Source organism: Eretmochelys imbricata, chromosome 6, assembly GCF_965152235.1.
Source record: "Eretmochelys imbricata isolate rEreImb1 chromosome 6, rEreImb1.hap1, whole genome shotgun sequence".
NCBI lineage: Eukaryota > Metazoa > Chordata > Testudines > Cheloniidae > Eretmochelys > Eretmochelys imbricata.
In genome coordinates, this window is record NC_135577.1 from 125,618,282 (window position 1) to 125,644,146 (window position 25,865).

General features: G+C 42.1%; 1 protein-coding gene across 1 annotated transcript; it reads right to left on the reverse strand.

Annotated features, from left to right (window-relative positions):
- Positions 1–25,251, reverse strand: STYX (serine/threonine/tyrosine interacting protein). The gene is made up of 11 exons (XM_077819619.1): positions 25,094–25,251; positions 11,199–11,231; positions 10,086–10,139; positions 7,522–7,619; positions 6,656–6,716; positions 4,917–4,953; positions 4,227–4,266; positions 4,099–4,149; positions 3,347–3,419; positions 2,029–2,122; positions 1–1,199 (listed from the first exon to the last, which is right to left on the reverse strand). The coding sequence occupies exons 1-11, from the start codon at positions 25,148–25,150 to the stop codon at positions 1,126–1,128; spliced, it is 672 nt and encodes a 223-aa protein (XP_077675745.1). The 5' UTR covers positions 25,151–25,251; the 3' UTR covers positions 1–1,125.
- Between the last annotated feature and the right edge of the window lie 614 nt (positions 25,252–25,865).

Genomic DNA, 25,865 nt, shown 5'->3' on the forward strand with positions numbered 1-25,865 from the left:
TGTTTTTTAAACAGAATTTATTAATTTTAACCTTTTTGGAGGTGCATAGATCTTATCCTCAATGGCAGAGACACTCGCTGGTGTTTGAGTGAAACATCAGCGTTCCTCCATTCGGTCGACCAGGCTACAGTCTTGTAGTATGCTTTCACCACTACTTGTCCGAAGGTTCTCTTGTTTGATACAATACACGGGAAAGGCGTTGGAAATGAGTTGGAAGGCAATGGTTCTATTTTTAATTTTGTTACATCCACTATTGGCTGACTTAACTAAGTTTGCCAAAACCTTATACTGATTCCTGCTCGCTAACAGAAAGATTTCAGTCCTAATATACATCAAGTTGAGATGGTGGTTTCCCCTTTGCTTAGTTTAATACATGATCCTTTTAATTTAATAATTTACTCTAACCAGATACCATTATTAGATTAGCTTGCATTATACTAATGGAGGTTTTTAGATCAGTATTTCCTCTTCTCAAAGACTAACAAGAGGGCAGTCAGTGTATTCAAAGATAAATTGGTACCCAGTGGGGTTTTATCATGAGGATAAAAAGTCAATGCTGTTCAGATAATTGAGGAGGTGTCAACTGCTAACAGCAGAAGGTATATAGAAGTTTGTAAAAACAGGATATATTTCCACTTTTTGTATGTTTCTAAAAGTGGAGTAACTAAGCTGCAATATATACTTAGAACACAGTGAATTTTAGCAAACTTTTCTTTACTAAAGTCTCTTGTTATAAATTACACAAATAACTTTATAAACAAATCCCCCCAGCTTGCATTTTGTTTAAAGTAATAACTTTATATCATACAAATAAAGAAATTTCAAGTATGAAAAGTGCATTATTGCAATAATACCTCTTTGCAAGTCCAAAAATCTTGGTATAGAATAAAACTGTAAAGTGTAAAAAAGGAATAAAACAATCAGTGCCATCTATTCATTCAAGAAGTCCAACATATTAAAATGTTGCTGTGTGTGTGTTGCAGAGGCAGATTTACATCTGGAAGCAACATGTATTTGAAAAGAAGCTCTGGGTGTGTTCATTGTTTTGTGTTAATTTATCTTTTCTAGTTTTCTTCACTTCCACGTGCAGGGTTTCACAATCTCTAGGAATAGTGGTGCTCTACGTCACCCATTCTGTGCTGCTGCCACTTGCATATTTCCAAATTCTTCCTCATCCTCATGTGTTCGCTTCAAACTTCCTAAAAAAAAAATTCGAGAATATGCTTTAAGAAGTCAGTTATTATAAGCACCTATCATCATTAAGATCACAAGACAGTTTGCATTAGAAACTCAAATCTGCACATACTCAACCTTCCAAAACTTTCACCTTGTGGGGTGAAGCTTTCCTTTCTTGGTCTCTGACTAGTCTTCCTCCAACAAAGGCAACACTTTTCCCACCGTGAAACGTTCAAGTGCACTTTGTTACTGGACATGGCTACAGCAAACAGCTCAAATTCAGTCTTTAATAAAGTTAAAGAATTAAGCAACTGAAAAATCATATCTGAATACGTGCAGTGGGTGTGGGCTATTAAAGCCTCATTCTTCTGTCATCACGGCATGTGCTCCCTGCCTGGCCTGATCAGAGGCCACTGTTGGGACGTGAGGGAGGGAGACTAAAGGTAACATTTTAAAAGTGCCCAGTTCTCTCAATTGAAACACAGCAAAATCCTCCCTCCCAAGCAAAGCTGCCTTAGCTTTAGGCATGGAATATGCTCTGATTATTGGCTGCCCTCCCATCTGGATCTCCACATAGCTCAGGGCTTTCAGCAGGTTCTGGGGATGCATGCCACAAAGCTACCCTTTCTCCAGTATATCGGGGAAGTGGAGCATTTTCAGTACTCCATCCTAAACATAAGATTGCAAGTAACTCCTATATACCAATTGAAGTCATTTTTCACCCAGAGAAACAGATGCACTGCACAGGTAAGCTTGACCATTGTTGCCAGTGGAAATCACTTCACAAAACCAAGCCACACAACTGTCCTTAGGAGACAAGAGAGTAGTTACAAAGAACAGAAGACTTCTCACCTGTAGTACCAGGTGGAACAGAGAGTGATCTCTCCAGCTGCAGTGGTGACATCGTCTGGATAGTTAATTTTGCTAGATAGATGGCTTCATATTCCTAAAAAAATAAGGACATATTGCTACTAGGTACGCATGGACCTTTGCAAAGTAAGGAGACACTGGACTGTAAGTTAGAGAGAAAGCTGCTTAGGACAAAGGTTAGAGGAGGGTTTATGGGAATGAAAACGTTTAGTAAACGAGTTATGCTTATTGGAACACATCCATCTTGTTAGCCCCATTTTTCTTTCTTGTGGCAGTTAGTGTTCAAACTGAGACAGTCGGGGCAGGGTGGAGGAAAGAGATGGCATCCACCTAACAGTAGCTGCACGAAGTGGGTATTCACCCACGAACGCTCATGCTCCAATACGTCTGTTAGTCTATAAGGTGCCACAGGACTCTTTGCCGCTTTTACAGATCCAGACTAACAAGGCTACCCCTCTGATGCTCGCACTCAAAGAGGAGAAAAAGGTTGCATGAACACAGGTTCTCAAGGAAGGATGTTTCGGGAAAAGGAGGCAGTGTTGCTCCAGGGAGGGGACTGGACTATAAAGCAACTGAACTGTCAATATAGGACAACTGCAGCGATTTTAGACAGGGGCGCAATTGCATAGGGCTGTGAAGATGAAGACAAGGTATTATTTTACTGCAAACAAATGCCACAAATTTAGAAATAAGATGACTGCACAAGGAGAGGCTTCCTATAAATAAGATACTGTAAAAATAAAACTAAATAAATTGTCTCACCACCAGGCAGCCAAGTGGATGACTGACAACTATTACAAGCCCATTTCAGCAGATCACCCCCGGCTTCCCAGCCATTTACGCAAAAGACCTATTTAAAGCTGGTGGTAAATCTATTTAAAGCTGGTGGTATAGGGATGTCAAACCTTACTACTGAGCTATTTTCTGTTCTCCGATATGATGCCAATAAATGGAGTGATTGTGGACCACGGTATCTGCTTTGAAGTTCTCCCGTCTGCCGACTAACCAGTAGTTAAGAAGCCCTAAGATGATGTATGAAATAACAGATTTTCATTTCTTACTGATGTCTGAAGTTGCTTTTTTCAAAGTTTGATTCTGGTAACTGATTAAAGTGACAGCTCTCTTCTCCCCCACCCTCCATAATTCCAGATAAACAAGTGTCAGAGTATGCTAACAAACATTCTAATTAGATTAATTTTAAACCACTTGAGAAACACTGATTTTTAGTTGCATAAGTATATACATAACTGGCGGGAAAGGAAGCCATGTGATTTAAGTTATAACCAGGAAAAAATGTTACCTGAAGTTGATGGACAAATCCAGCATTAGGATTAATACAGAATCTTCTTTCTTGAACATAAGTAAATGCATCCCTTAACGAGAAAAAAGATCTCTGCACTCATCTCTTTGGACTGACAAAATAAATACAGCTAGACCAGTCTATTGCTACTGGCTCTAAATTCTTAGGGGGAAACACTTTTCTTTAAAAGACCATTAGAACTAGCCCTTCTGTACCTGGACTAGCTTGGGGGTGTAGGAGAAGGTGGCTTTAGGCTCCCCCTTGCCTAAGGCCACAAGGTTGGTCTCAAGGCACAGCGTTAGGACATCTCTAAACTGCACTGGGTGGCAGAGGCTCCAAGGGACTATTACAGCTGGTAAGAACATGGGCATTGCCACACTGGAACAGACTAGTGATCCATCTAGTCCAGTATCCTGTCTCCACCCACTTCAGAGAAAGCTGAAAGCAACCCTGAAGCAGGCAACTGGGATAATCTGCCCAAAGGGAAAAGTCTCCTCTCAACCCCCAAGAGTTAAAGGTTGACTTCAGCCCTAAAGCCACAGAGTGTATGTCTCTTTGAAAATTCTTTATAATACTACTAAGTTAAATCATTACTTTACATTTACAATTAAGTACTTGGTTGGGAAGGCAGCAGTTATCTTAAACTGCAAATGGACCAATGTCCCATAAGTATATTTTAAATTAAACTTTTAATTTCTACAGATAACTTAAGACAACTAAATTCCAAATCAGTTTAAATGTACTTTTCTTACCTGTACTTCACCCCAAATGTTTCCATAATGTATGCAATAACTAAGGCAGCACTGAAAAGAAACAAACTATTTAGAAAAAAAAACATATTGCATATAAAAAACAAAAGAAAAAAGGGAAAGGTTCCTACCTTCTAGAAATCCCTGCATTTCCATGGACAAGAACTTTTCCTGAGAGGACAGAGAATACCTTGTATAGATGTTTGTGTGTGTGTGTATATATATATATATATATATATATACACACACACACACATATATACACACACTTGTATAAAAATTATTCTCTCCCAAGTTTACCAGCTTTTCACCTTAAACACATCTATGCAACAGCAAGGTATTTGCTTAAGAATAATAGGTTAGTGTCTTACAAATGTTGTTTTACTTCACTCTAGATCACTAATTGGGATCCTGTTAGCACGGATCCTTGTAGAGGAGCAAGGCCCTACATTTAAAAACAAAAATCCAAGCACATGAATCTGTATTAATTTCCAGAACACAATCAAATCTGCAGTGGACAGACTGCTCTAGGAATAGATTGGTTAACCAAGTTTGCGTGGAAGGGAGGGAGAATAGTTTGTATTGGGCCTATATTAAAATGCAGTGTTAAGACTAATTCCACTACCAGGTTCATGAGCACGCAAAATGACAAGCGCCAGTCAGCCAAAAAACCCAAACATTTGGGAAATCCCCACTTCGGTACTTGTCAGTTACAAGTATTTATGCCCAGGTACACACAACTAAACAAGTGGATTTTTAAAGCTTCGTAACAAACTATTAGGATATTAGGTAAATCAAAGAAAAAGTGAATCCAAGCTTACCTCCAGTTTGTAAACTTCCATCAATAAATTCTTTAGTCTATAGGGAAAAGAGTGAGCTGGTTATATGAAGACATGCAGTTCCAACTAGAGCTGTAAATACTAACACCGTTTTTACATTTAAAAACTGAAGAGTTTTCACACCAAACATCATTAGTCAATATGTAAAGATTCACGATTTTACATGCTAAATATGTCACTTAACTGTTCTACATACAAATTAGGGGTTTTTTTTAATGAGAATTTTGAAATACAAAGAAAAGTTTTGGTGGACAGTTATTTGAGAGCTACCTGAAGAGATTTAATTAATTATCAGAAATTAAACACATTTTAGTTAAGCATTACCATGAACAAAGTTTGTTATTTATAATCCCACCATGATCCCAAGATACTTCATGACAATTTGATGCAAACAGCCTATGCTATCTGGAAGTGAACAGATGAAAAGCAAAATACCCAACAGAAATATAATCTGGGTCACAATAAAGTACTTACGAAGAATTACATTGATGTCGGTATATCTACTGTAAAAAGCCACCTTTTTAAATCTCTTGTGTAGGTTTCTATTAATCAACCAACAACATGGGATTTGTGGTCTAAAGAGCTCTCTGGACCAACACCAATATGAGATGGTCAAATAGTGCTGGCTCTTCCTTGTTTCCAGCTGCTGCTCAAGCCCCCAGTCTCTTAACTGCATAGAAGAGCCCAGTAACCTTCAAAAGCAGCTGGAAATGAGACATCTCTTTTTTGGGTCATAGCTACATAGGAGAGCAAACAAGAGCCATCCTGAATGTCTACAGCCATATCCAGAGTAAAACAGTTACAAGGAACAGGGCAGAAAAGAGGACAAGGCAGCAGGGCAGCACGTGCAGGGGAATGGGGAGAAGGCAAGTAGCTGCAAAGTAGATTGGATTAATGATTAGGAAGGGGGTGGCTATTATGTGGTCCACACTATGAAAACACTAGGACTACTGTAAGATGCAAGACCAGATGTGATTTCGCTCCCTCACAATTTAATTTGGGGGGAATTCCCATACAATGCTTCAATTCTCTCAAAAACAAACAATCCAAAGTGTACAAATTGAGATTCAGCATTTCTGTAACCACATTTTTCTGTTTAATGTTCCAGAGTGTAACTAGATATTTAAATGATTGATTTTTTTTATTATGAATATTGCATTTTAAGTCCTTTAAAGTAGTTTAAGATATGCTACCAGAAAATGAATTTAAATTTTGCACCATTCAGTCTCCTTTCATTTTTTAAGCTGACCTGTACTAACATTTGCTGTAAGAAAAAAAATATAGGGTTGATTCTTAGAAACCAAGCTTTTCCAAAATATCTAGTAATTCTGGGTACACATCTTAGGATACTTTAAATGGGCCTGCTTTTCCGAAAGAGATGAGCACCCACTGAAAATCAAGCGCTAATAATAAAATAATAATAATAATAATACCACCACCACCACCTCTCTCTTATATAGTACTATTCATCAGCAGATCTTAAAGGTCAGTATCATTGTCCCAGTTCCGCAGATGGGGAAACTGAGGCACAGAGAGGCAAACTGACCTGATCAAGGTCAATAAGCAGGACAGTGGCAGAGCCAGGAATAGAATCCATTATAAGATGTTTCAAGTTAAGCACTGAAAAACTGCAACACCCAAAATTACTAGTCACTTTGGAAAATCTGACTATGAACTGCTCCATCCACAATCCACTCAAACTGACAGACCAAGATACTTACCGTAGGGAAAAATCGTATTATATTTTCAACTGGATTATCTGCAATATCCAAGACTAAATACCTGAAATTAAAACAGTTACTGTAAGCATAAAACAGTCTTACATATTGCCTTTTCTTTAATGGGTACAGTAAATCTGGAAGATAGCTTTTCTGCAATGTCATTCAGAAAACTGCATAAGATGTTGTACAATGCCATATAAAAGAGCTAGCCTCATTCTCCTGTCTCAATTCTAGGACTACAGGGAATGTAGCACCCTTGTAGGCCGTTAAAAGGTTCTGACTGAATCTGAAGGATCCTATCCAGTTCTCAGCTGGAAGGATGAGATCCAAAATGCAGTGCAAAACTGCTAAGGAATCAAAGATGTAGAGGACCACGCTGGGTATGAATTTATATATAATGGAGCTGAACCACTATTCCATATTTCCAGTATTATCAAGATGTTAAATTGTACTGAACTCTCTTCTGGGGGCCTGTGTGCCACAAGAAGGCTGCATATATTGTCTTTGAATCTGTTATTGCAACAGTGTTTCAACTTACTAAAACAAACTATAACCAGAACTGACAGATCAGTAATTGGAAGACAGTTGGAGACTATTTGTGTATTTGTTTGGTATACCACAAAGTACTTTGTGGCATGGTGAGACAAATACACATTTTAGAGAATATCTGACACACCCTTGTTTATTTTAGTGTGACATTTTTCAAACAATTAATATGAACATAACACGATTACTTGAGAGGACCATGCTAGCAATAAGGAAAACACCTTTAAAAATCCCATTAAATATAATTAAAGCATAGCTTTTCAAAATAAGATCTTCAATATTGTTTTATTTTTCAGAATGCTGCTATGTTAATTTCTTACCTAAATAATTGTTGGAAGTTTGGTTTAATAAAATTTGCTTCAATATTTTGCCGTATGCATATCACATGGGTTATTCCATGTTTTTGAAGTATAGGTAGCTGCAAAAGATAAGAATTTAGGTAAACTTTTTAAAGAACACGTATGTTTTTTATTGTAGCATATTAAGAGTTATAATGAAAAATGACATGCTATCCTTAAAATATGATCTATGTGAAATGTTAGATTGGGGTTATCAGGCAAGTATATAAAAAGTTAATACATTTAAGACTAGACCTCCAATAGTCAGATAAAGAGAAGAACTGTTTTATCAAATGTAGGGTTATATGGAGAATGCTCCTGGCAGCAGGGATAAAAAAGCATCAAGCAGAGAGGGGGTTTAAAAAATGGTTTCCCCACCCCCAACACACCCTTCAACTTCTTGAAATCTCTCTCAAGTTCATGTGCCATGTGGTAATATTATTGCTAACACTGAAACTTGATGGAACCAGTTCATAACAGGCGAGAAATTATATTTCTAAACTATATGATGTAATTTTGCAAACTTTTTTTCTGCCTCTGGGATATGTTAAAATTGAACCGCTTAGTTCACACTACATAAATATTATATTGACTGATCTGATTTATGGTTTAACACTAACAGAGAAATAACTCTCAGTGGCACAATATCCATTGTCTGAACAAAGTACAGAGGAGCATTCACAGAAATATCTGCTTGCCACAATCTATGTAAAGTTCTTTTAAAAGAAGTCAATCTATAAATTCAGATTTTGTTAATTATGGTGAAATCACTAATAAATTCTCATCACCTTCAGGGGAAGTCACTGAAAAATTGTTTATACAATCTAGTATTACAGATTCTTTTGTCTGGAGTGAGTAGCGTAGTTGTATACGGCAGAGGCAAGTGAATAAATCACTGTAGCTGAGTTCAGGGTCTGACTTCAGGAGTTAACATCGTAGGCATGTGATTTCATGAGACTCAGCTTTCATTTGTTTAAAAATAAGTTTTGTGCTCTCCTGATTGTCAAGAAAAGCTCAAAAATATGAACTGGGTGCAACAGATACAAAGATGTCTACCTGAGTCTGCAGACAGCTTGAAATAACAGCTGAGAGGTGTGAACTGAACTGCCCCACGTATCAGAATGGGGTGCCAATTCCAAGACTCACTGCTCTGGGAGGAGTGGGGCCACAGCACAGGGGCACAGGCCAAGGAACCTCATGTCATAATGTGCCTGTAACCCCAGATTACCTTCATCCTGCCCGAGTTAACACATTTTTTTGAGTTTGCAAATCTGACAAACCATAGCAGGTAATATAAGAAACTCCTTGCCTGAGGAGGTTGTGAAGGCTAGGACTATAACAGGGTTTAAAAAAAGAACTGGATAAATTCATGGAGGTTAAGTCCATTAATGGCTATTAGCCAGGACGGGCAAGGAATGGTGTCCCTAGCTGCTGTTTGTCAGAGGGTGGAGATGGATGGCAGGAGAGAGATCACTAGGTCACTACCTGTTAGGTTCACTCCTTCTGGGGCACCTGGCATTGGCCACTGTTGGTAGACAGGATACTGGGCTGGATGGACCTTTGGTCTGACCCAGTATGGCCTTTCTTATGACAATACGTTATTCATACTGAGTTGTTGTAGCTGTACTGGTCCCAGGGTATTCGAAAGACAAGCTGGGTGAGGTAATACCTTATTGGACCAACTTCTGTTGATGAGAGAGACAAGCTTTCAAACTACACAGGCTCTTCCTTGGGTCTAGGAAAGGTAGTCAGTGTCAGCTAAATACAAGGTGGAACAGACAGTTCATCATAAGTAGTTAGCACATATTCTAAAAGGGATGATTAACAGTCCACTCCACCTTGAACGGTCCCTTGGAATATATGCTAACTTCTTATGCTACACTATCTGTTCGACCATATATTTAGCTGTGAGACAGGGTATACCTACACAGCAAAGAAACACCTGCAGCTGGGCCGTGAGGGGCTGTTTCATTGCTGTGTAGACTTTTGGGCTCAGGCTGGATTGTGTGGTGGGAGGGTTCCAGAGCTCAAGCTTCAGCCTGAGCCAAGAAGTCTACACAGCAATGAAGCAGCCAGAGCCCCGCAAGCCTGAGTCAGATGGCATGGGCTAGCCGCAGGTTTTCTTTGCTGCATAGGCGTATCCCCTGAGTACTTTCCCCAGACCTGAGGAAGAGCTCTGTGTAGCTCGAAAGTAGAAGATGGTCCAATAAAAGATAATTACCTCATTTATCTTGCCTCATTTATACTGAGCTCATATATGAAAGACTTCAGAGAGTTGTGTAAACATTAACTATATGCAATTTACTTTTTCACAATAACTATGTTAAAGTGACAGGTTTCAGAGTAACAGCTGTGTTAGTCTGTATTCGCAAAAAGAAAAGGAGTACTTGTGGCACCTTAGAGACTAACCAAGCTCACGAAAGCTTATGCTCAAATAAATTGGTTAGTCTCTAAGGTGCCACAAGTACTCCTTTTTCTTTATGTTAAAGTGCAAAAAGCAATTTTGCTAGAACTTTACTTAGAAGAGAATATTCTGAAAAACGTACCTTGCTTTTCATAGCTGAAGAATATGGGCCTAAAAATAAACCAGGTAAAATTTCCTACGGGGGAAAAAAAAACATTAAACATCAACTCAAAAAACTTAGTTAAAAATGCATTGGGCTCTCAACTCCAACTGTGGCCATGGAAACAAGTAATTTATCATGTTGTGAGGGACATGTTATCAAGTGTCATTTATAACAGGACTAGGAAAAAAAGTTTTGTAAAGTAAAAGAAATGTGATCCATAAAAAGAGACTCTTATTTTTGAAAGAGAAATCAAATCCTTTATATGGACAAAGTTCAAGTTAGATTGCCGCACCTTATCTAGCCCTCGTTTAATTAGTGGGTTTCAGTGGAATTGTGAGCTGGCGTGAAGGCAAGTCATCTTAGGTATTCCAAAAGCTCACTTATGTTCAGTTTACATAAATTATTTCACTTTATATGATAGTTAGGAACAAATGATTAATTTGTATCCAGTTATCCTCCCTCCATTCAATCTCACTTCCAGGCATGTCCAAAGAGCTTTATTTTATGCAAGGATTTGGCTGAAAGGTCATGGTACTAACACTTAAATTCCCCAAACGCTGCTATTTGAGAACACCTGCTTCTGAATGAATTTAAGTCAGAAGCAAAGTTCTAGTCTATTTGTAGTTCCCATGCTCTAAAACATACATGAAGACAGAAAACTGTATATTTCAGGCGTTGAGAGAGAGAACAAGATTCCCAATTAATAGTGTTTTTTAAATTTACGTTTGCAATACTGATCCCAGAAACCCTTCATTCTAGACTGTCCTCTCCTCATTCCTCTTCCCCCATTAAAAAAATCCCTAGCTTCATACTTAAACCTCCAATAGAACACAGCACATGTCCAGCAAAAGAGATTGCTAGCATCCTCCTGCTATATATTGTAACTACTCTATGTTAGCCACTAGGGGTGGGGAATTCAAGAACAATGTAGCATGCACCCTCCCCAGGAGGCATATCTGCTGCAAAACTGCCAGCCTGCTATCTAAGAGCCTGAGATTAGTTTTGAACTCAAGTCTTTCATTTGGCAACTCCACGTACTTACTGAATGAGCCACTGGGCTTTGGCTCAAATGAACAAATTAGAGTGTCATACCTGCATCTCTCTTCTCATGGGATAGGTCCAATCCTTTAAAAAATAAAATAAAATATATATATACATACACACACACACACAATAGGGAATGTGCAAAAAAAGCTAGCAACCAAAACAAACAAGCACATTGTGAAATAGTCTGATTGCTGGAAAATGGATTTTCTAAATTAAGCCAGCTGCCTGCCATTTCATAATCTGCTACTAAATGCATCTTGGGTCAAAATAAACTGCCAGAGCAAAGAAAGTTGGACTAACTAGCAGAATTCCAACCAAAGGGAATAGCGAAATTAAAACTTTTCATGATGAGTGGATCAAGCCTAACCTGTGTCTAAACAGTTTTCTGCATTAGCCCTGGGGGATACAAAATTCTGGTAAAGGCGATGTTTCTATGGCTATAACATAGGCAAAGGTACACATCAACAGGAATCTTGCAGGTAACACCATATAATCCACCACTTGATATTAGCTTTGCCAATTCCAGAAACTTACTCTATATTAACACAGTTTGCCAATTCCACTGCAGAGTAAGCCACAAAAAAGTCATTTCCATTTTTCTTTATCCTAGACAATTGTATGGGTTTGTATGCACACCTCCTTGCATCAAGCCAGAAGGACCTGAATATTCCTTTTAGTCAGTGTATCAGATTCCTGCACCATCACAACCCCTTCCAAGTTTTGTTGTGGGGATGCATTTCTGCCAGTGCAAGGTCACTACAGCTTGCCTTGGCTCATTTTGTACCATCCCCTCAATCCACCTGCACATTCCAGATGCTGGAACCAGCATTCCAATCTCCCCCCACCCCGTTTTTTTTGTGCCTTACAGAACAACTGCCAGAGCTGAGTTTTAAAACCTATCAACACAGTCTGTCCAACTCCTATTCTTTTCCTCCCTGACAATCCAATATCCCTTCCTGCTGTTCACTCATTCATTCCCTATCCCATGTGAATTATCTCCTGCTCTCCAATACTTTAGGGGTTAATCAGGATCAGGCCCCGCCCCCCATGGTAGGTATTCTACCAACACAAAGAATTTACAATCTAAAAAGGCAATGGGGGGGGGGGGAGAGGGCAAATGAATAAAACATATATGCAAAGAGAACAGGGTGATAAGCACTCCTGCTTAGTTTGCCACAGTGTGTGTATATTTACATAAGCTTTCCTCAATCCGCCTTCCATGGAGGCACTAATAGTTCCTTTGTTAAAATTTATACAAACTCTTCCCATTTGCCCTTCCAGGGCTCTGCTAATATCCCTTTTCCCCTTCCCACCACCCCTTTGGAAAATTAATAGGTTATATAAAAAGACATACTTATTGGACAACTGCTGACCATGACTTTAATATGTCAGGGTTACAGTAGCAGTTTATATTGCAAGGAAAGAATTACGGAATGTAACCCCTAGATTTCAGAAGTGGAAGCAGTAGCTTCAGGTCCCAAAATCGCAGTATGGCCAATTCAAGGAATTTGGGGGAGCCATAAATACTGTTAACAACGTAATATATCGCTTCCCTCACTTAGATACATGTCTTAAAACAAAAATAGGTACTCAGTGAGGCTTTACAGACTAAATGATATTTAGTAGGGATTATATGGGATTTGGGTATCAGAGTAAAAAATTTTCCCTAAACCCCTGGATTGCGGAATTGAATCTGGGACAGCATTTGAGGAAAGTTCAATTCAAATTAAAATATGGAACCACATTTTAAGAAAAATTCTCCCTATTACTGTGTGAAAAGACTACACAAACAAGGAAAATGGATTGCAGTGAAACTGATTACACAGAAAACACTGCCAAATGCACAAAGTAAATACATTAGTCAACTTTTAAAAAGTTATCTTCCATTTACACTAATCATGTGTTACTTGTAATAGAAGGTACATTCTATGAGATAAATGTGATTTTTAGTTGATTGTGTCCTTTGTTTTGAATGTCTGGTGATCATTTTAAGGATTTCTTCTTATTTACACAAAAAGGTGGGTTTTGTCCATGGAAAAAGAAAATCAGTCCTACTGCTTTGAAAGTCTGCCTGAATATAACTGATTGTACTAGTCTTATATTTGTTTGGAAATGAAATCTGAAGAGAGTTTATTATAGTACTTTGGATAGTTAGAAGCGTGTGACAAAGTGTGGACATATTGATAGCCAGTATCTTTCCTTTGATACCTAGGCAGATTGAAAAGAACCTCCCCTTTTAAAAATTTGTCTACACACACATTTGCACTAGTTTCATTAAACCAGTGAAAGCCCTGTGTGTATTCTTATCTCAGTTTAATTTAAACATGGTTGTAATCAATTTAAGCTAATCTGAAATAAACCTGATTGAAACCAAAATGAGAACATCCACAAAGGCTTTCATTTTGATCTAATTATCCATATAGACAAGGCCTATGATTTATGTATGCTTTTGGTGTCCTGTACCTGTTGTACAAACACACTTGTGTGTTTTGATAAACAGTGTTTAGTTGCTTTGTATTGTTAAATTTAGAAGACACAGTCTTAACCTAAAATATGGTGAAAATGCACACAGAGTGCATAATCTTGTTAGAAGTTTGTATATTTAATGCTGTAATCCTTCAGACCAATCAATTATATTCAGGCAAGACTGAGTCCTACTGCTTTCTCATTTTCTTTTCCTAGGGACAACACACACCTTTTTGTGTAAATACTTAAACAGAGCATAAACAAGAAAGCTGGCACAAATCATAATAGGGGCCAAATGCTGCAGCAGAAAATGTAGTTGTGCAAGAAAAGCAGGCAGCAATTAGCAATACACAGTCCAGTGAAAGAAAAATAGGGATGACCTGAAGGTATTCCGAATGAAGAAAAATGTCACAGTGTGCTCTCCAGACATCAGTCTCCAATGTCTCTGGGAAGTCTTAAGGGTACAAAAGCCATTCTCTACTGGGATCTCTTTTGGACAGTAGGTATCAGAAAGATGCTCTCTCAGATTAAGTGCCTTCTTTACCCGAAAGCACACGATTAGTTACTAAAAGATTCTAACATAAAGTGCAAGAATTATTCTGGTGGTTTCATGATAGCTCTCCAGCGCTTTTGCACTCAACAACACAAGATTATTCCGTTACCGTACAGAAAGTATATGAAAAAATCCTTGTCTGTAGATTAAGCCCTGGCAGATGTCTCACACCAAAGAATTCATCCCACCATCACTATTTTCTCCAGAGTGACAATGCTCTGTGCATATTGCCTGAGATACACAGCAGACAAACAATAGTAAGCATCTCCTTTCAGATCAGACAGAACGTGGGAATTTTGTTACGAAAACAAACTCTACTAAGACATGCCAACTGGATACAGTAATACGGCTAAGCTTTGTTAACCATTTTGTAGATTATATCCACGCAGTGAATGTAACTCAGCAGCAGATTAAATGGTTCCTATGGTTTGTAAATCACCAAGCTGAAGAGTGCCACGTAAAAGGTGATCAAGAAAAGCCTTACAAAGCGGTATTGTTCATCTATAACCAGCTATCCCAAACTGGATTGTGGCTCAGAGGCACAGCTGTTCAGAGAGAATGTAGGGGGACTGCAGGAGTTGTGAAAGAACTAAAAGGAATACACAGCATAAATCCTGCACTTGTGTGTCCCCAAGAACCCCAGCTAATGGCTCAGTGTAGAGTGCAGAATGTGAGGGAGTTTTAAACAGTGTGTGGTGTTTGCCTGCATTTACCTTCTATGAAACAGCACATACTCCATTAAAAAAATCACGTATGACAAAGTGCAAATACTCACATGCGCGCACGCACCATGACAATGCGTCACTGAAATGGTACATGTTTGCTTTGATAGCTAAGGCCTATGAGTGCATACAACCACACTGCACGTGATTCAGTCTTTACTGGAGCTCGGCTCTGGCTGAGGAGCAAGCAATCCATGAAGATTAATCTTTTCTGGTCCTGTTGCGGTCAAAAAATTGTGCCTGCTAATGATTATGGTCAGTAGCATAGGTGGCCTGTGAAACACTTTGTATTCTGGATGAGAGGCACAAGCTCCAAAAAGTGGTGGAAAACCTGGTGTTTCATGTAATAAGCCAACCTTGTATTTAAGCATTAACTACGAGAGAGAATGTGTGTTCTGAAGCAAGGGATGGCTATTAACACACAAGCTGGGACACTGACTTCTATATTTAATATTAATAACCGGAGAACTGTTGGACAAACTCTCTTTGCCTGTGTGAGGAACAAGTTTGGCCAAGTTGTAGGCGAGGGGTCCGGGGGCAGTCAGGGACAGGGAACGAGTGGATAGGGAAGGAGTCCCGGGGGGGCCGTCAGGGGCCGAGAAGCAGGGGTGATCGGATATGGGTCGGGCCACACCTGGCTGTTTGGGGAAGCACAGCCTCCCCTAACCAGCGCTCCATACCATTTCAGAAACCCGATGTAGCCCTCAGGCCAAAAAGTTTGACTACCCCTGCTATACAGTAACCTCCTACTACTGGATCAATGGAGACTAAATAAGTGTCCTGAGGTCCATCTAGGACTATAACTACAACCAAGTCAGAAAATCTGGTTATATTACAGTTGTCCCCCTGACTAGGTTACAGTTTGCAGTGTGGATGGGTCTGTTACTCACAACCAGATGGGAGCCTTGGGCATGTCAAAGGCTTTAGTCCAATTATAGGAGAGAGTTAAGTCTTATCCTGTCCACATTCTAAAATGTAACAAGTCTTATTTTGACTATATTTATGGTGGGTATGGGCCATTAGGGGAAAGTCCCTTGCTCCACAACAGTCTGACTTCATTGCTACTATCTCAATTTATCCTTGATATCATGGTCTAGGGATCCACAAAAGTACGTAAGTCATTGCAATGCTCCCTATACAACACATGGGGGAAATAGATGCCTAAGAAAGGGATCCACACAAGCCAGGATGCTAGGCAGTTGCCTACCTAAGCTAGCCAATGGGAGATGCCAATGAGACAGGGATGTGTCCTAAGCCTCACTTCTCTCTCAGACTTAGGTGCTTAAGTCCATGCTGCAAGCGAGACACCTCTCTCTTCTTGCAATTCACAGCCACGAAACCTCTCCTGCAGTCTGGTGCCTACACCATTTCTTTCCAGAGCAGCTGCGGCACAAGCCTAACTCCACACAAAATGGTTGGGGAAAGGAGGTGGCAGACTCCCTTTTAACCTTTAGCTCACTGGTTAGGGTACTCACCCAATATGTGGGAGACGCCAGTTTACTTCCTCTCTCTACCTGATGAGTGGGGTTTGAACTTTCAGGGACATGCCCTACCTACTGGACTGTGGAGTCATTCTCACTCTCTCTCTTTGGCCCTATGAATAATTATTTAATGCAAAATGGACAGCTTCAAGAAGAGAGATAGAGAGCCACATCAGAATATCCCACAATCCAGTGGTTAGGGAACAGTTCTCAATTTCCTATCTCCCTCCAAATTCAATGAATTTGAACAGCAGGAGGGAAACCTGATTTACTTTGCCCTAATTCCCTCATTTCATTTTCTATAATTTGTTTGTTCTGACAGTTTTAGCATCTTGTCCTCACACCACAACTCTCCATGGTTGTGGGTTTGTTCTTTCACTTACATCCTCTAATTCTTTCCCCCTGTACTTATCTTGAAATCTTTCTTCTCTTATTAGCTAATCACTTTTTCCATAAAACATTGTGATATCGTGCATTAAGGGCCATATATAAAACTTAAATTGGTTGTGCTGATGGCACTTCTAAATAGGAGTGCAAAATACAACTGCCAAAAGGCCATAAAACGCATTAATAAAGTGATGATTGAACATCCAATTATATGAATTTCATCTAGTCTGATTCTTAGTTTTGCCATTAATCAGATATACACAGTTAGGCTGCTGAAAATATATTCAAGAGAAAGGTCTGAATATTACTGACAACCACCTTTTCTGTCACTGTAAAATGTGCTACTTTAATCTCCATTTCCTACCAGGGATTGAAATTCTTAGTAGCCACAAAAAGGAGCTGCCCTAGGGTAGTACCAAGCAGGTACAAATAGGCTTTCTATAAGGAATGGAGTTGGGCAAGAGAAGGTGTCGAACACAACTCCCACACAGATCTTTCTAAGGATGGTTAAACAGGATTTGACTCTAGTGCATCCATGCGCTGCTCAGAGGCACATCCACAGAAGCAGCATTTGACAATAAGCTTCTAACAGTTTGTTTTCTGTAGATAAATCAACTATTTTTGCAGAGTACTTCTCCAGTGCAGCATATAAACTGCCATACAAATATTTTACCCTTTGAAAATACAGAGTGAATGCCAAAGCAGAGGTGGGAAGCAAGTTAATTGACTACGAAGACAATGGGGAATGGATAGGAAAATAAGGCTAAACAACAGGGAAATTCATGGGGCAGGAAGCAGACAGAACAGAAACAGGTAAAGATACTGAAGAGAAAGAGGGAACACACAGAGGAAAGAGAAAGTGTGCTAGTGGGCTAGCACGTCCTTTCAAGAAACAGGGAAAGAGTAAACAAAGAAAATTAAGACAAGGGAAACTAGAAAGAAAATGGAAAAATGTCCATAAGGGAAGGAGAGATGGCAAGAACAAATACTTTGTTTTGTGTGCTATTTTTTCCACCTTGTTGCATTAGTCTGGAAGAAATCCCATAACAATTTACAAACACTAACTTGGAACCATTAGATTACATCAATGCAATATTCTATTAACAACAGATGATGGAGGGTGAAGGCAGAGCGCTGCCTCTCACTGTTAGACATGATCAGAGTAGAATTTTTGTTTTTTTCAACAGGATGAAAATAGGGGTCTTGCCTACTCTATTGTCTGGATGACTTTGAGAACCCATGAACATCTAGTAGGATAACACCACATATATTAAGGAAGTGAACACATTTGCAACTGGCACCGGGGAAGGGATTTTTTTACTAAGATTGTTTAAAACTGTTTTTATTTACATCTAATTAGGAAAAAGGTTGAGTTTTTACTGGACTGTAGTTAGAAAATGCACCTCTTGTAAACGGAGCACATTGATTTGGACAGTGATGAGATAATAAACATGGAGCCTCACAATGTCATTTTTACAATTACTTTTCAGATTAGGCCATGCTCCTGGAAGCTGCTGCATGCAAGTAAACCTCTGTGGCTGTTGGGATTCCCACTGACTTCAATAGAGCTCCACAGAGGTGCAGGGTCTAAACCAGTGGTCACCAATCGGTCGATTGCAATCTCTGGTTTCGCAGCGTGGCTGCCACTAAGGCAGGCTCCCTGCCTACCCCAGCCCCACACCACTCCCGGAGGTGGCCAGCATGGCCCTTGGGGCAGGGATCTCCCTCTGCACTCTGCTCCTGCCTGCAAGCACCGCCCCCACAGCTCCCATTGGCTGGGGGAGCTGCGGGGGCAGTGCTTGCAGAGAGGGGCAGTGCACAGAGCCACATGCCCCCCCCGGCCTTTCCCCCGGGGCAGCAGCAGCAGCAAACTGGCCCCTTCCAAGACTCGTATGGGGCCGGTGTAGGCCGGGAGCCTGCCTTAGTCTTGCTCTGCCCGCTGCCGACTGGGAGCCCCTGGAGGTCAGTGCTACCCAGCAAGAGGCCGTACCCCAAACTGCACCCTGAGCCCCCTCCCAGAGCCAACACCCCAAACCCCACCTGTACCCCAACCCCCAGCCCTGAGCCCCGCCTGGAGCCAGCACCCCATACCCCCTCCTGCACCCCAGCTCTGACCCCCCCGAGCCACTCTGCCCCAGCCCTGACCCCCCCCCAGAGCCAGCACCCTGTACCCCAATACACTGCCCCAGCCCAGAGCCCCCTCCTGCACCCAAATTCCTTCCTAGAGCTTGCACCCGTCACCATCTCCTGCACCCCAAACCCCTGCCCCAAGCTCAGCCCAGAGCCCCCTCCCACACTGCAAACTGCTCGGCCCCAGCCCCAACCCCAGCCTGCTGAAAGTGAGTGAGGGTGGGGGAGAGCAAGTGACGGAAAGAGATGAGTGAGCAGGGTGGGGCTTTGGGGCAGGGTAGATCCTGGGTTGCCCGTAGATTAAAAAAGTATGAGAGGATTATCAGCTTCTGCAGCTGTGAAATGCTCCCCCTTTGACATACGTATTTTGGCAACATCCTGCGAAATCAGGCTCAAGATTTGTTTTCTTTTTAATTTGTATCCTTTGCTAGCATCATGTAGCATTTCTTTTAAGTCTTTGCTCTGTCTGATTTTTATTTGGGTATGCTGATCATACATTTTAACAGAAAAAACCTTTTTAAGTGCCCACAGACCAGCAAGTATTAAAGTTTGTATTAAGAGGGGTTTTGCTGGGTTTCATTTTACAGTAATCTATAGCTCATGTAAAAGTGAAAGCTTAAGAAAATGTTCCCAGTTTTTCTTATATTTTTAAATGTTTATACAGAATAGTTGTAATCCATCTGGGCGAAACAGACAGATTACAAAGTTTTAAACCACAGACAACTGACACAAAATTAATGTTGCTATGAATGTTTACCACTGTCAAACACTTGTTTGCCAAACAAAATGAGTCCTCCCAATTATTTTTATATGGAATAATATAATAGACGAAAGCAATAACTAGTATGCAAAATACACCAAGACAGTGGTTCTCATCCAGGGTACATGGGGGTATGCACAGGTCTTCCAGGGGTACATCAATTCATCTAGATATTTGCCTACTTTTACAACAGCCTACATAAAAAGCACTAACGAAGTCAGTACAAACTAAAATTTCATACAATGACTTGTTTATATTGCTCTATATACTATACACTGAAATGTAAGCACAATATTTATATTCCAATTGATTTATTATATAGTTATATGGTAAAAATGAGAAAGTAAGCAATTTTTCAGTACTAGTGTGCTGTGACACTTTTGTACTTTGACGTCTGATTTTGTAAGCAAGTAGTTTTTAAGTCAGGTGAAACTTGGGGGTACACAAGACAAATCAGACTCCTGAAACGGATACAGTAGTCTGGAAAGGTTGAGAGCCACTGCACCAAGAGACTGAACTCCGCATTAAGAATGTTTACTTTAGGCACCTGCATCCAAATACTGAACTATAATCCAAACTCTAAAAATTACGACTACAAAATGGAAATTTTAAATCCTTAGCTCTTTTTTTCTTCAAACTAAAATATTTTAGCAGTAATTACCACTGCAAGTATGTTTAAGGGTCTCCATTGTTTCAATTACATAAATCCTGCTTTTTTCTACATTTCTGGCAAACACCGATTATCTTTGTCTCTCGAAATTACGATTTTTCTTTATTTATTCCTTCCTTTATTCACCATCAGTTATTACACCTGGGTTCTGGGGAACAGTGTATTAACTACTGCTGTAGAACCAGCAGAGGAAACATGTGTACAAAACATAGCTCCTAAATGAGTGTTTTTTATTTTAATTTCTCAGCATCTGAGCAGAGGGTTTTCTCCAAAAGGTTTTAAGAATTTAAAGCAGTAATAATCAAATTGTTAAAGCGGGATGAACTTTGGATCTAGGGTACTTGACAATGTGCCTTTAAGGTACAGGAATGTAGAAAAAGTTATACCAATTTTTCCCCTTGTGTAGCTTCTGCAGTTTTTCATGGAATTTGGCAAGCAATAATTAGAAGATGTAGGCTAATTACTTGAGTTTTTGGGGGGTGGGGTTTGAAAGAGAATGAGAAATTAAGGTTTAAAATGATTTTGGAGCATGTAAAATCATTATTCAGAAGGCTTTGACATGTTCAATATTACTGATCCATAATAAAACAAATGCTTATAATTGTTAATACACATTCACAGCATCTACCAGATGCGCTTTGCCAGAACTGAGATATATTTCTAGTATGTATCAAGATGCACAAAATATAGATAAAGACATTCTCCATAGGAATCTCGATGGCTCTGTGAGCTGGAAATATGGGTTCAACTTCTAATCAGATTACAAGTGGAAAACAGTAAAGAAGTGGTCTCATCCAAGACCTTATTGGCTCATGTCACAAAATTGCACAATTTAGCATTACTGCAGTCCGTGCATCAGCATGGAACAGTGGAGATAATGCAAGTCAGGACTGATGTGTGCTGGCAGAGATGTGTGGCAGAAGCTTGATGACAGCACCTGCCTGCCTTCATTATGTCTACCTGGAGACGTGACTGACCTCCTCCTTTGCATGAGCACTAAATTCATTCAATTAAAGTAAATACAAAGAAAAATTAGAAAACGTGAGCCACCCCAGTAATGGCTCTGTGTGTTCATATGGGAGAGCCAATAATGATTTCCAGTCCCTGAGAAGGTAGCAGACTACAAATGCTGCTGAGGCATGATGAACTTAACCTCACCCCAGCAGGTAAGGGTAAATGCTGCCTTGGGTTTCTTAATGCAAGCCTTCAAGCTCAGTGGTTCTCAATCAGGGGAGCAGCGAGCAGATTTCAGGGAGTCCGCCAAGCAGGGCCAGCATTAGACTCACTGGGCCCAGGGCAGAAAGCCGAAGCCCCACTACATGGGACTGAAATCCCTGGGGCTGCAGCTGAAGCCTGAGCAATGTACCTTTACGGGGCCCCCTGTTTCATGGGGACCCAGGCAATTGCCCTGCTTGCTACCCCTGAACGCTGGCCCTGGCTTTTATATGCAGAAAACCAGTTCTTGGGCACAATTGGGCTATGGAGTTTTTATTGCATGTTGGGGGCAGGCCTCAGAAAGAAAAAGATTGAGAACCCCTGTTCTAGCTAATTGAAGGGTGGCACTGATGAGCTCTGAAAGGCATCTTTATCCAAGGCTAGTAGCTGCAATATGCAGCCTGAAAAGGTCGTCCCAAATAAATCAACTGGCCTGTTGATTTTTACTCTTGGATATTATGCAGAGAGAAATGAACTCGAATAGGAAATTTTACATTACAGAAAGTAGTACCCACTGTGACTTAGGGTGAAGATACTGATGCTCCTATCAGATGACATTCCCAACATTCCTGATCATTTTTAAACTGTGATATTTTATGACAGGTTTCAGAGTAACAACCGTGTTAGTCTGTATTCGCAAAAAAAAAAAGGAGTACTTGTGGCACCTTAGAGACTAACCAATTTATTTGAGCATGAGCTTTCGTGAGCTACAGCTCACTTCATAGTGAGCTGTAGCTCACGAAAGCTCATGCTCAAATAAATTGGTTAGTCTCTAAGGTGCCACAAGTACTCCTTTTCTTTTTGATATTTTATGGTTACTTAATCTACCACACTAGTCTTAGGTATTACAGGAGCCTCAACAGTTGTGTATTGTTATACTACTTGTACTAATCTACCTTCTTGCGGCAGTGTATAAGAGACGAAGTTTCAGCTTTCACTGATTTTATTTTATTTTTGTGGATTGGACAATTTTAATTTACTTCATTTGCTTCTCCAAAGCACATTTTAAGCACTGGACTTTATAGCATCATAAGTGATTTTAGGTTTCTCCTTGTCAGTTTGCTTTAGTTTTATAAATATATTTTCTAACATCAGTGGTATTACAATCTTTACGCCTCCCTACAAATGGGGATTGAAGGGATGCAAGTTAGACACAATTTACATTTTGTAAAAACATTTACAAGACCTGTGATCAATAGAAGTGTTTTCACAGTTTAAAAAAATATTTCCAACTTTTTTCCTGTCACATTTACAGCCCTAACATTATGGTATTATGTTAATGTCTGAGAACTATGAGGGATTAGTCTGTTTTCATTATCTGCACTGAAAAATGCGAACAGTGAGAAGTAAAATAGATTTATAATTTCAGTTTTAAGGAACTAAAATCGCTGTAACATTAACAATGATATTTATTTTCAAAATAGGTTTACCCCAGTGTCCTTTTAAACTATGCTAGCTAAAACTGAAGTTTAAAATGTCATCAACCACAATTCTGGTTAACTACTTCTGGACACAGCTGTAGGTAGCATGCATGAGTGCTCCGAAGTGGGCAGATATTTTGTTTAAACAAACAGATATACTACTGACTACCCTGCAGGGGTTGTGAACACAACTTTTAACTTGAGTTCAGATACAAACCATATTATAACTGTGTTTGAGAACGTGTCTAAAATTTTAGAGAGTTACCAGACCTAGTAGGGAAAGTACATTAAAGAAATAGTACCAAAACAAGAAAACAGATATAGTAAATTAGGTATTGCAAATAGCTTACCATAATACAAAACAAGCAAGCAACAATAATTCCCATCAATATGGATGTAATAATTGAAAGCATCTGTGAAGTATGCAGCAATTTATAAAACTGTCAAGATTTTGGACACTGTCAACATCCAACCATAAATGCAGTGGCATTTTGCGTTCCCCATATGTCGGACCCTAAAAATTTCATGGCGTGAAAAACGCATCACGACAGTGAAATCTGGTCTTTTGTGTACTTTTACCCTGTACTATACAGATTTCACAGGTGAGACAAGTGTTTCTCAAACTGGGGGTCCTGATCCAAAAGAGGGTTGTGGGTGGAGGGGTCACAAGGTTATTATAGGGGGGTTGTGATATTGCCACCCTTACTTCTGCTCTGTCTTCAGAGCTGGATGGCCAGAGAGGGGTAGCTGCTAACCCAGCGACCACGCAGCACCCTGCCACCCTGACTTTCGTGCTGCGGCTGGTGGTGGTGCTGCTGCCTTCAGTGCTGGGCTCCTGGCCAGCAGGTGCCACTCTCCTGTCACCCAGATTTGAAAGCAACATCGTCACCAGCAGCAGCACAGAAGTAATAGTGACACTATCACAAACCCCCTACAATAATCATACAACACCCCCTGCCCCCAAACAACCCCCTTTTGGGTCAGGACTTCTACAGTTGCAACACCAGGAAATTTCAGATTTAAATATCTGAAGTCATGAAATTTATGATTTTTAAAATCCCATGACTGTAAAAATGGCCAAAATGGACTGTGAATTTGGTAGGGCCCTATCCATACGACATTATCAAAAGGGGCACACTTGTGCCTGTTTGAAACATATGAAAACACATTACCCCTAGCCAAGACTGGCACTATAGATTTAAGCGAAGTTCAGAAATCAAACACCAAACTGATCTCGCTCTTTTGACACCACACCAGGAGTAGTTTTGTCTTAGCCGATATTGCCACCTGTCTTAAACTGCAGGGCAGTCACAGCTCTTGAACACTAGAAGTATTTGCTCAACAAAGGATCACCCAGTGCTCCAAACTGTTTCTACTATATCTCAGTTAGTAACCACCACATATCTGGAGAGGGGGATTTCCAGGTGACCCACCCCCCTTCAATTTCTAAGAAGTGAGGTAGCAGTCAACTGTCCTGCAGCCCACGCTATCAAATCAGGGGCAACCTTACAGGCAGGTGGAGACAGCAGCTGGTGGAAAGTCCCTCGTGATCCCACAGAGGAGAGAAGGCGTTAGAGTCAGTGGCAGGCTGGGGTGCCAGGCGGGTGCCGGGGGGGGGTGCCAGGCGGGTGCCGGGGGGGGCGGGGGTGCCAGGCGGGTGCCTGGGGGCAGGTCGGACCTTGGGGGCAGGACTATTCAGTAGCAAGCAGCAGAGGGCTCAGCAGTGACCCTCACAGAAGTTACTCATCAGGAGGCACGGGAGGGAGGGTCCCTAGGCACCCTGTGGGGACCTGGGGGCTGCCCCACCCGCTGACTTGAAGGGGGTTCAATGGGTCCAGCGCCCCCGTAGGGGGAAGGGGGGCCTGAGCGGAGATCCCAGGGGCAGGCAGAGGATGGGGGTGACGGGGCCCCCCGGGGGGCAGGAGGCCCCCGTGAGGAAGCGGGGGGGGCTGTCCCGGAGGCGGTAGGGCCGCGTGGGACCGCGGCGGGGCAGGCCGGGGCACACCAGGCCTATGCCGGGGCCGGGAAGGGGGGCGCCGATCCGGCGGCGCTCGGGCCCCTCAGGCGGAGCGGGAGCGGGGCCGGGGCGGGGGGAGGGGACGCCCCAGGCCCGAGCGCGCGGCCGGGCCGCTCACCTCGGAGTCCTCCTTGGCCTGCGGCAGCGCCGGAAAGGCCGGCCGGGCGAGCTCCATGGCCGGGCGCACTGCGGGCGGCGCGGCGCGGCGCGGCTACTCGGGCACCGGGCCCGCGGGCCCCGCCACGGCAGGAGGGGAAGGCGGCGGCGGCGGCGCGCTCAGCGGCTCGCACCCGGCCGCCATGCTGCTTCCCTCCCGCGGCCGCCGCTCCCCGCCAGCCCCCCGGGCGCCGCTCCAGCAGCGCCCTCGCCCCGCCCCCCCCCCGCGAGCCGGAGGGGCGGGGTCCGGGCTCGTCAGAGCCTGGGGGCGGGGCCCAGCCGCCTCAGAACCCGGGGGCGGGGTCTCGCTGGCTAAAAGCTAGGGGGCGGGGCCTCACTGAGTCAGAACTCGGGGGCGGGGCCTCTCTCGGCAAGAAGAGGTCGGGGGCGGGGCCTTGGCCGGAGCCCGGGGGCGGGGCCGCCCTTGGTCAGAACTCGGGGGCGGGGCCTCTCTCGGTAAGAAGAGGTTGGGGGCGGGGCCTTGGCCGGAGCCTGGGGGCGGGCCCAGCGAGCTGCGGTTCCGCGCCGCGCCCTCTGCTGGCTCGGTCCAGCCCCTTGGGCTTCGCAGGTGCGCGGGGCTCAGGCGGGCACCGGCCGCGCCCCGGGAAGAGGCTGGGCTGGGCGGTCCCTGGTTGTGCCCAGCGCCCGGGGATGGGGGAGAAGTGCTTACGCCAGGCCCAGGAGGACCAGGCTTGGCTTGGCCTCTCCTCCCGCCCCTGGGCGCTGCAGCCTCC